The sequence below is a fragment of the Trematomus bernacchii genome, unplaced genomic scaffold, assembly GCF_902827165.1.
Source record: "Trematomus bernacchii unplaced genomic scaffold, fTreBer1.1, whole genome shotgun sequence".
In the NCBI taxonomy this organism is placed as follows: Eukaryota; Metazoa; Chordata; class Actinopteri; order Perciformes; family Nototheniidae; genus Trematomus; species Trematomus bernacchii.
In genome coordinates, this window is record NW_022987723.1 from 578,817 (window position 1) to 590,719 (window position 11,903).

At 39.4% G+C, this 11,903-nt stretch overlaps 2 protein-coding genes across 3 annotated transcripts in view; one reads left to right on the forward strand and one right to left on the reverse strand.

The window, feature by feature from the left end:
- Window positions 1-4,186, reverse strand: part of pacc1 (proton activated chloride channel 1) — a 10,024-nt gene extending 5,838 nt beyond the window's left edge. The window contains exons 1-2 of one of the 2 annotated variants that reach the window (XM_034144421.1): window positions 3,920-4,186; window positions 2,477-2,579 (exon numbers count right to left, since the gene is read on the reverse strand). In XM_034144421.1, coding sequence (XP_034000312.1) covers window positions 2,477-2,579; window positions 3,920-3,955 — 139 coding nt within the window. In that variant the 5' untranslated portion in view covers window positions 3,956-4,186. The remainder of the gene's footprint in view (window positions 1-2,476; window positions 2,580-3,919) is intronic. The other variant, XM_034144420.1, reaches the window with a different exon arrangement.
- A 1,095-nt stretch (window positions 4,187-5,281) lies between these two features.
- nenf (neudesin neurotrophic factor) lies at window positions 5,282-10,773 on the forward strand. Its single transcript, XM_034144431.1, has 4 exons — window positions 5,282-5,445; window positions 6,543-6,603; window positions 8,021-8,124; window positions 10,313-10,773. The coding sequence occupies exons 1-4, from the start codon at window positions 5,305-5,307 to the stop codon at window positions 10,487-10,489; spliced, it is 483 nt and encodes a 160-aa protein (XP_034000322.1). The 5' UTR covers window positions 5,282-5,304; the 3' UTR covers window positions 10,490-10,773.
- The last annotated feature ends 1,130 nt before the right edge of the window (window positions 10,774-11,903 follow it).

The window sequence follows — 11,903 nt, forward strand, 5'->3', positions numbered from 1 at the left end:
AATAATTTCCATGTCAAAAAAGTCACAGTTTGTCGTAAAACTGTTGAAATATAAGACTATGAAAAATATGCAACTAGAAAGACTACAAATCCCAGAATCCCGGTCCCGCATGCTGGCTCTTACGGAACCGACTAACTCCTTGTGTGTATGTACAGCTCTCAACATGCCCAGACTTGTAGTGATTTTCACCTCTTTTAATACTTTCCGCCTCATTCTGAAAGAAAGAAGTGAAATGTGCCAACGTGACGGCCGTCTTGGTGTGTGGTGCGAGACGGGAGATGTAGTTCATTGAGCGGTTTCACACAAAAAAAGTGTTACTTCACAGTTTTACGACACATTTTAATTTTTTTGACTTGCAAAATTATCTTTTAAATTGACAAACATCATAAGTGTAATTCGTGGCACAATTCAAACGGGATCGAAAGATAATCTTTCTCTCTCCATTGACTTCAATACATAACTTTTCCGAAATAAGGTCCCATGGAGCTCAACCGGAAGGGGAGGGACTTCGCCTCTCCATAGTATGGGCTCAGAACAGTCTCATAATACACACATGCACACATAAGGATTCACACTTGTATTTCATGATCCGCAAAAGGATTCACACTTGTATTTCCGGATCCGCACTTGTGTTTTTCAATGCACACACAAATGTGTTCCGTTTCATATACATGTAAATAAAATCCAAATACAGAAAAAAGTTTTACATATGTATTTTTGATCCTCACATATTTGTTTTCCGTTTAAAACCGCTGCACCTACAAACACAAACCGCTTTCTGTGCATGGATCGCTGTGCATTCGTGTGTGGGTTTTTTGAGACTCCCCTGACGGTCACCCGATTCGTACTTGTAATTTGTTCTATCTATAGCCAATCAGATGTCTTCTCAATTCTAAGCCAATCACATGAGCGCGCCCCCACGAGGGTAGATTTCTTGCGTTCATGACGTAGCGCTTCATGTACGCATTTTGCGCTGTCCGGAGCTGACAGGTCCATGGAGCCTGCCTGCAGGCGCTAATCTCAGGACACTTCCACTCTCAGTACATTGCCACTTTCCGAGCAGGAAATGCACGCAAATACAAGCCTTTATATTATTAAGGTACAGTGCCACTTTCCGAACCATTAATGAATGCTTGTGTACACAAAAACGGCAGGCAAAATCGTTTTAAATGTGTGTTTCCTGTATGGCAAATACAGCTGCTTTATTTATGTCTGTATGAAGTTGTTGTGAGTGTGGAGGGAGCAGCTACAGGTTAGCTTAGCCTAATCGATCAGTGCACTATGAAGCCAGTGCTAGACAGTGAACTGTCAACGGGGGGGAGCCCCGCCGGTCATTATCGGCCGATATTCACTCTTAATAGTTTGATCGGTGCTCTCTATAAAGGCCGATCAGGAGAGCTGGATCTGATCGATATGGACATAAACGCGAGTGAAGTTTTAGCGAGCTGCATGAGAAACTGACGGGCTGTCAGGAGAGAGGGAGGGAGAGAGGAAAAAAGAGATGATCCTTACTCCCGTGTTATTAGCCATATCCGGTCATAGTCCGGTAAGTTCGGAAACTCTGCTACACAATTCTTCTTCTTCTTATTATTATTATTGAAACATGACCGGTAAGTTTCAAATTTGTCCGGTAAAATAAATTCTGTCCGCGGAAACCCTGCTCCGGACAGCGCAAAATGCGTATATGAAGTGTCATGAACGCAATAAATCTACCCTCGTGGGGACCCGCTCATGTGATTGGCTTAGAATGAAGGAGACATCTGATTGGCTATAGATAGAAAAAATTACAAGTACGAATCGGGTGACCGTCAGGGGAGTCTCAAAAAACCCACACACGAATGCACAGCGATCCATGCACAGAAAGCGGTTTGTGTTTGCAGGTTCAGGGGATTTAAACGGAAAACAAATATGTGAGGATTAAAAATACATATGTAAAACTTTTTTCTGTATTTGGATTTTATTTACATGTATATGAAACGGAACACATTTGTGTGAGCATTGACAAACACAAGTGTGAATCCTTTTGCGGATCATGAAATACAAGTGTGAATCCTTCTGTGTGCATGTGTGTATTATGAGACTGTTCTGAGCCCATAGTTCTGAGCCCATACTCATTGGTCATGTGCGCGTTCGTGTGTGTGGGAGGAGGGGCTCTGTAAGGAAGTGGCAGATTTTTTCCGGCTGTGTATTTTCAAATTCTTGCGCACTCGAGCTGGTTTCTCCAAAATTACCTACCCCACCTTTAAACCACTATTTCAATTTGAGTCTTGTGTGCGAATCTAGTACTTTTGTAATAATTACTTTGTGCAGAATGAATTTTTTCCAGGAGCACATTTTGGTAAACAAAATATTTAAAATGTCCAAAATATTTCACATGTGAGACACTTAAAGCCAGTCATATTTTGCAGCCTCCTTTTAGGGCAGAGTAAAGTATTAAAGACGTCTGTAGCTGTTTTAGATAAACGTTGTTTTTTACCCGGCGACACGCTGTCGTTGGTCTCCTCGCGGTCCAGCTTCTCGATCGCATCGTCGAAGAATCCTGTCGACTGTTTGTTTCCTTCATCATCGTCATCATTAAACTGTGAGGTGAAGGAGGAGTTAAAGCACAAGTTAACGAAGAAAGATAATCTAAGTTAAGGATATGAAGCAGTGGAGAAAACCTTTAAAAAATACATTAAACTTCTACATTTCAGAAGGGTTTTTATAATAATTTTACATTGTTCATTTATATTGTTATTTAGAAAATGTATATTACGTTTTTAAGTTTGTTTTAAGTTCATTGTTAATGTTATTGATTGTGTTCCTGTTCCTGTTTACATGTTGTGTTTTGACTTCCAATGACTTTTTACTATATCTATTTCATACCTTTAGTTACCAGTTAATCTGCAGATTCTGATAAAAAAATAGTAAAACACAAACAATCAATAAATATTATATTATTAAGATCAGATAACATTTAAGCTATTTATTTTTAAAGGGGACCTATCATTCAAAATGCACTTTTGTACGTCTTTTATACATGAATATGTGTCCCCGGTGTTCCAGGGAACTCACCAAGTGTCAGAAAACACAACCCTCTCTATTTTCCTCCATACCCAAATCTCTAAAATAGGGGCTGCAACGGATCTGATAAAAACTGATCCAGATTTGACGTCAGGACAGTGGCGCTACGGCTATTGGGCCAACTCCACCAATCAGGAGGAGACAGCCACGGCCATTGCCGTTCGAAAGCGCTGGAGACGCTGTAGTACATATGCCAGGCCAGTAGATGGTGCTGTTCTCACAGAATCAGCCCTTGCAAAAACAGAGCTAACATTTTTCAAATTGAGCGAAATGAGGCATGGCTAAAATGCATGATCTGTTTGGTATTTTGAAAAAGAAAAAGTATAAATATGCCTTATATAGGTATGGTCCTACAATATATCATTCAAATATAGCATGATAGGTCCACTTTAAGCAAAGTAAAAAAAAAGTACAAGGTATTAGCAGCAAATGAAGCTACTTTAAGTATTTAAATGAAAGTCCTTGTGAGATATTTAGTATATTGCTACACACAGCCAGTGGTGTAAAGTAACTAAGTACATTTACTCTAGTACTGGACTTAAGTACACTTTTGAGATACTTGTACTTTAATGTAATTGTAATTTAAGACTTATTTTTACTAGTATACATGAACACAGACCTCATGTCTGTCTTTCATTCAGAAAAGGGTTAAACTTCCACTTAATAACTATAGTCCGAATGAGGTTAGCTCTTCACATGAAGAAGAAGCATGAAAACAGCAGCCTCAGCTCTAAAGTCACATGACGTGCAGCGAGCTGAGGGACACTTTAAGGACCCTTCATATTAACATGAGATTACACACACTTATGCTTTCTATTTATCCAAACAAACATCAGACTGTAAACAAACTTCCTACCTCTGCGTATGACCGGGATCTTTCTTTCCGGACCATTCCTCTGCACTTCCTTTAAACACACTACTCTGCTCTTCAAAGATAAACTCCTGGCTACTTGTGCGAAGTGTGAAAAGTAGTTTTAATAAATAAGAAATACATTTTAGATTAAATGTAATTCCCTCCTTCTAAGGTCCCTGTTTACTGCTCTAAAGAGAGACAACAACACCCATGGGAGGTTTTGCGTAAACGTTAAAATCTCCTCCCATGATAATGAAGCACCTACAGACCGCGATCCAATAGTAAACATGAGTGTCTTTCACGTTTCCTTGTTTCCTTCCCCCTAAGGTTGAAACCTAGTGCTGCCTTTAGGTGTAACTCGTAAAAAGTTACACCGCTGACACGCGAGAGTGAGAGTGAGAGGTGACAAGGAAGGGGAGCACGTCTGTAACCCGACACCGTTGCAATGAATCGACATCTGACCAATCACGGCTTTGATACGGCCACTAGTGCAGGCGAAGAGATGTCGGCAAAAAGACAGTTTCAGGCCGGCGCAAGCAAGAGGGGAAAAAAAAAAAAAACATGAAGAAACTAGAGCATCACTCGAAGGTGGGTTATTGTATGAGTCAAATGTACAACTTGCGAATGTTGTATAAGTCAAATGTCAAACTTTTGCCAATTGCCATATTAAAACATCAGCTGCAATTCACGACATGAAGAAGGCAGTCTCTGCATAGCATATAGGCTAATGGAGATGCAGTTATTTCCAGCATTCTTTATTTACCATTCATTCATGTATTTTATGCCTTTTATCTGCTAATGTACAGGAGGAAGAGTGATACACTGTCTGTCTAGTTGGTTTACATAACAGTTAAAGTTTACAGCCTAAAAAACATGGAGCATTTTCCCTCTTTTATTCATTTTTATGTCAATTTGCACATTTCATGGTGATGCGTCTCTTGGGGCCCCAAGTTGGCCAGGGACGGCCCTGATTAAACCAGTAAACAAAAAAACGAAATAAAGGCATTAAAAAAGTTTTAAAAAATGTATTTAAAAAATCATCTCTTAGAGGTGGGCGTCCCTGAAAAGTTGGCCAGCTAGGCGTTTATACAATTATTTATTTATTTCCATATGTATTATTGTATTTATTTAGTCCTGTATTTATTTCCACGTGTATTCATTCTTTTATTTATTTATGAATATATTTATTTCCGTTTTTATTCATTTATTCCTGTATTTATTCTTACATATAGGTATTTATTTAATTATTTATACTTATGTCATGTTCCGTCCTTCATATAACGATGGAATCGGTCGCAGTCGAGAGGTAATCTCTCAATATTCCGACGACATTGAATGCATCACCGCTTCTCTCCAGCAGCAACACGGAAGTGGATGAAGTTTCTGCCATGGCAACAGCGAGAATCTGCGTCCTGCTGCTCGTCCTTTCTGCGACTTTAGCGGAAGATTTAAAATTAAAACACAAAACCTCCAGAGAACCTGTGAGACTTTTCACCGAGGAGGAGCTGAGCAGATACGACGGCGGAGAGGTGTGTGTGTGTGTGTGTGTGTGTGTGTGTGTGTGTGTGTGTGTGTGTGTGTGTGTGTGTGTGTGTGTGTGTGTGTGTGTGTGTGTGTGTGTGTGTGTGTGTGTGTGTGTGTGTGTGTGTGTGTGTGTGTGTGTGTGTGTGTGTGTGTGTGTGTGTGTGCGCGCGTGCGTGTGCGTGTGTTTATGATCAGTGGTGGAAAGTGACTAAGTACGTTTTCTCAAGTACTGCTAGTGCTACTTGTACTTTACTTGCATATTTTCATTGATTTCTTTACGTTTTTTTCTACTTTGTACTCTACCCCACTACCAATCAGAGGTCGATTATTTACTTTTACTCCACTACATTTATTAGTACATTTAGTTACTAGGCAGATTTGGATGAATGATGTACAGAGGTGGGAGAAGTACTCAGATCTTGTACTTGAGTAAAAGTAGAAGTACTCAGATCTTGTACTTGAGTAAAAGTAGAAGTACTCAGATCTTGTACTTGAGTAAAAGTAGAAGTACTCAGATCTTGTACTTGAGTAAAAGTAGAAGTACCAGAGTGTAGGAATACTCTGTTACAGTAAAAGTCCTGCATTCAAAATGTTCCTCAAGTAAAAGTAGAAAAGTATTATCACCAAAATATAGTTAAAGTAGCGACAGTGAAAGTAGTCATTGTGCAGATTGGTCCATTTCAGAATAATATATATGATATGTTTTATAATGATTGATCATGAAAGTGTTCTCAAAGCTGGTAAAGGTGCAGCTAGTTTGAATGACTTTGTATACTGCAGGGTAGCTTGTGAATTTACTCCAGGTGGAACTAAAGCCTGATTTAACACTTGATTATATTTCACATCATTCATCCACATCTGCATAGTAACTAAAGGGATTAATACATGTAGTGGAGTAGAAGTACAAAGTAGCAAAACATTTAAATACTCAAGTAAAGTAAAAGTATCTCAAAATTGTACTTAATTACAGTACTTGAGTAAATGTACTTAGTTACTTTGCACCACTGCTATGTGTACATGAGTGTGTAACGTACATGATAACGGTTTGTATCTGGATTTATCAACATGTGTATCTTCTCCGTTGTGTTGCCGCCCTGTTTAGGAGGGTCAGCCGATCTACATGGCGATAAAAGGAGTTGTGTTTGATGTCACCAAGGGGAAAGGTAAACAAACCCCTCCAACAAACCTGAGGGAAATTAATATATCATGATCTACTAGATAAAAAATAAACATCTGATAACTTAAAGGTGGGGTAGGTAAGTTTGAGAAACCGGCTCGAGATACACTTTTTGTTATATTCCATGGAATGCTCTTAACATCCTGATAGCAATGAATATCTTAAGTGCTTTGACAAAAAATCCATAAAAACATGTCATCTGTGGAAGCCGTAGTACTGTAAAAAGCACGACCAATCATTTTAGCCGGCCCGGCTAAAATAACTGGATGGCCTACCTGCCTGTCAGCCTTCCATCTGTGCACAAACTTATCTCCTGCCCTCATTGGTCATGTGCGCGTTCGTGTGTGTTGGAGGAGGGGCTCTGTAAGGAAGTAGCAGATTTCTTCCGGCTGTGTATTTTCAAATGCTAGCGATCTCGAGCCGGTTTCTCCAAAATTACCTACCCCACCTTTAAATGTGCTTTTTCCATTCAAACAAAACTACAAAAGAAAGTACAATAGGTAAGGCAAGGCAAGTGTATTTATATAGCACTTTTCGACACAAGGCAATTCAAAGTGCTTCACAAAAATGAAAGACATTAGGAGCATAAAACACATTAGAAACATTAAAAGCAAAGATAATAAAACATGAATACAAGTTACAGTGCAGTGTGAGATGTGAATAGTTCAATTAAAAGCAGCGGCAAAAAGAAAAGTCTTCAGCCAGGATTTAAAAGTAGTCAGAGTTGCAGCGGACCGGCAGGTTTCTGGGAGTTTTGTTCCATATATTTGACAACACCCCTAACCAAAGTCTCACTTTCCTCTACCCCTAGTCTTCCCGTGAAATTATAGTTCTTTTGACACTTTTCTAACCTTTTTATATTCCTTTCATCCTTTTCTTTCAATCAGGGTTGGAGTTATGTGGGAGCCAATGGGAGGGTCTGAGCTCCTATGAAAGCAGTGAAATCATACATCTGTGGGGGTCGCTAATACATTACCAACAACCATTATTTTAATCACAAATAGTGCATCTATGTAATAATGTATTATTTACGTTAACGATGTAAACAGGCTAAAAGAAACACATGTTTTCCAAAAGAGCTACGCATCGTATTCTCTCTTGAATGACAATATGCCTGCACTTCACCTCCAAGGTGCGCAATCTATGCCTGTGAGCGTGCTGCGCGAGCCCGAAGAAGATTCTTCACCCGTATATATCACCCGTTATTTACGTTATTACCAGGCTGTTATTGATATATATATCTCCGCTCCTAACTTTAGTTTTAAAGACCCCCATAAAGCTCAGATTATAACTCGAACCCTGCTTTAGATCATAGACACATTGACTCCCATTTGAAAGTGTCTGCACTCAGACTACACATGTATCCACTAAGAATTCCTGATGTGTTATTTTTCCCGTTGCAGAGTTTTATGGAAGAGACGCTCCCTACAACGCTCTGGTGGGTAAGGACTGCACTCGGGCGGTGGCTAAGATGTCTCTGGACCCTGCAGACCTGACATCAGATACTGTGAGTTTATCACAATACATCCACCCATTGTTCGACTGCAGCATTTCCCATAGAGTGACAATGTTTTTACTGACTCCCATGGGGGAGGAACAGCGACATCTGACACCTGAGTGTGAGGCTACGAACAGAAAAGCATTCATGTATACAGTACTTACACACTTTGTCAAATTCAGAAAAGCTTTATTTGCAGGGTGGTACAACAGTAAGAGAAGCTGAACAGATTACTCGTGATTGTTTCATCAACCAAATCAATATTATTTTAATACTTAATTAAGTGTCAATGCACCATATGTTCAAAAGCTTCTTTCTTTTCCGTATCTATAATAATGACATGATATTAATATAATAGTCAAGTCTATTTGATTTTAAAGGTCCCCTATTATACTGTTTTTCATCAACATATTATAGGTCTCAGATATATCCAGAACCTGTCTCTGATTGGCTGAAACACCAAACAGATCATTGCAGCATCCCATAATCCCCTCTGTTTCAGCCCTGTTTCCAAAGTGCTGATTCTCTGTCTGTTACTTTAGATGAAAATAAGGAGCCCCTCCCCACGCCCCTCTGAGAGATATTTGGTTACAAAGAACACAATGGTGCTCTAGGAGGAGATTCAGGTGATGATAAGGTGGGGGGGGGGTTACCTTGGTTGGTGATTGGCTAATGGTTACACAAGCCAAACATCGTTATGACATCATAAAGTGGCCAAAATCTGATCAGCTCATTTTCAGACAGGTTTTTATATAAATGGATCAGGACGAAAAGAGAGAGAATCTTTGTTCCTGAAACTTTCAGAGTCTCTTTACACAGAGGGGACACATGTTGATGAAGAAGAGACATGAAGAAGTGGGGACACATGTTGATGTAGAAGAGACATGAAGAAGAGGGGACACATGTTGATGAAGAAGAGACATGAAGAAGAGGGGACACATGTTGATGAAGAAGAGACATGAAGAAGAGGGGACACATGTTGATGTAGAAGAGACATGAAGAAGTGGGGACACATGTTGATGTAGAAGAGACATGAAGAAGAGGGGACACATGTTGATGAAGAAGAGACATGAAGAAGAGGGGACACATGTTGATGTAGAAGAGACATGAAGAAGTGGGGACACATGTTGATGTAGAAGAGACATGAAGAAGAGGGGACACATGTTGATGTAGAAGAGACATGAAGAAGAGGGGACACATGTTGATGTAGAAGAGACATGAAGAAGAGGGGACACATGTTGATGTAGAAGAGACATGAAGAAGAGGGGACACATGTTGATGTAGAAGAGACATGAAGAAGAGGGGACACATGTTGATGTAGAAGAGACATGAAGAAGAGGGAACACATGTTGATGTAGAAGAGACATGAAGAAGAGGGGACACATGTTGATGTAGAAGAGACATGAAGAAGAGGGGACACATGTTGATGTAGAAGAGACATGAAGAAGAGGGGACACATGTTGATGTAGAAGAGACATGAAGAAGAGGGGACACATGTTGATGTAGAAGAGACATGAAGAAGAGGGGACACATGTTGATGTAGAAGAGACATGAAGAAGAGGGGACACATGTTGATGTAGAAAAGACATGAAGAAGAGGGGACACATGTTGATGTAGAAGAGACATGAAGAAGAGGGGACACATGTTGATGTAGAAGAGACATGAAGAAGAGGGGACACATGTTGATGTAGAAAAGACATGAAGAAGAGGGGACACATGTTGATGTAGAAGAGACATGAAGAAGAGGGGACACATGTTGATGTAGAAGAGACATGAAGAAGAGGGGACACATGTTGATGTAGAAGAGACATGAAGAAGAGGGGACACATGTTGATGTAGAAGAGACATGAAGAAGAGGGGACACATGTTGATGTAGAAAAGACATGAAGAAGAGGGGACACATGTTGATGTAGAAGAGACATGAAGAAGAGGGGACACATGTTGATGTAGAAGAGACATGAAGAAGAGGGGACACATGTTGATGTAGAAGAGACATGAAGAAGAGGGGACACATGTTGATGTAGAAGAGACATGAAGAAGAGGGGACACATGTTGATGTAGAAGAGACATGAAGAAGAGGGGACACATGTTGATGTAGAAGAGACATGAACAAGTGGGTTTTGCATAATAGGTGACCTTTAAAAGCCCCAGATCAAAACGTGTTAATTAAAGGTCTTGTTTCCCCCCCCCCCTATAGACGGGCCTCAGCGAGGACCAGCTGGAGTCTCTGGAGAGTGTGTTTGAGGGAACGTATAAAACCAAGTATCCCATCGTGGGTTACACCGCGTCTCGAATCCTCACGGAGGACGGGAGTCCCAACAAAGACTTCAGACCTGAGGACCAGCCTCTCTTCCAAAGCAAAGATGAGTTCTAACCTCATGTTGTTGTTTTTATGGAAGCTATAATCATGAAGAAGGTTTTTACATTTTTGAATCCCTCGAATGCTGAGTGCATTACGTGAACAAGAGAAGAACAAATACATATAGAAATGTGTTTTATTGATATTTACTTGAACTAAATGTTTACATTATGCTTTATTATCTGAGAGCTTTAATTGCACAATGCCTTTCAAACCATTTCAACACTTTTTGTACCCTTTTTCTGTTCAGATTATGAAATACTGAGTAGACATATTTAATAAAACTCTCCTTGGAATTAGATGTTAGTATGCTTTATCATTTTTTATTCATCATTGATAGCGAAGAGTTTAATCTTTAGGCTATACAAATTCAGAAAATTGTCAAAAGTCTTTCAGAACTCATGATTATTATGTCTTTCAAATGTATGACTTTGTCCAAAAAACAAAATAATTTTTCTGTCAATTGATTCTTCCAATATTTGATTTGTCGGTACCACTTTACAATAAGACTTATAAAGGATTCATAAAGGGTTTATAATTAGGTTATTAATTAGGTTGTAAACACTTTATTTATCATTAAGAACCAGTTCTAACATAGTTTTCATACATCAACACAGGCTCACTATTTGGCAAGATGACTAAGCCTTATATTGGCTACCTAGCTTACTTCGTCTCCTTCATCAGCCAGCATCCTTGGTATCTGGTGTTCACTGAGTTGATTCCCCCCCCTTCCATCTTGATGTTTCTTGGCATCTCTTTATGACCATTTATTTATGAGTTACTAACATTTATAAAAAGGTTTAGCAGTACAGATAAATGTGGGCTCACTATTTGGCAAGCAACCGGTCACAGTTACCCTGTTTATCTCATGTCTTATAAAAGCTTATTAAGGATTTATAAAGTGTTCACAACCTAATTAATAAATGAATTACAAACTATTCGTAAACCCTTTATAAGGGTAGTCTTATTGTAAAGTGGAACCGATATGTCTTTAGATTTTTCTACCCATTGGTGTCATTAAACTGCACTGCCCTCTAAAATATATATAATTAAGGATATAACTTTGTAAGTCCTTCTAATGCCGCTCAGAGTCATTGAAGTAAACTGATGTTCCCTCCCCTCCTCTTGGCAGATATAAGTATAACATGAGCCACTTTTAGCGACTTCTGGAGCCAATTTAATTGAAAAAGAGTTGATAACACAGCCCTGCATTTTGTTTTCTCAAAGCATTGTGCCATAAATCAAACTATAAAGAGGCCCTATTCTGCTTTTAGGGTTTTTCCCTCTCCTGTAGTGTATTCTATACGTTTGTGTGCATGTAAATGGTCTGCAGAGGCTAAAATCCCAAAGTTCCATGACATCACTATGTAACGATAAACAATATGACCCTGATCATGAGCAGTATATGTCCTCTTTAAAGATAAAAACG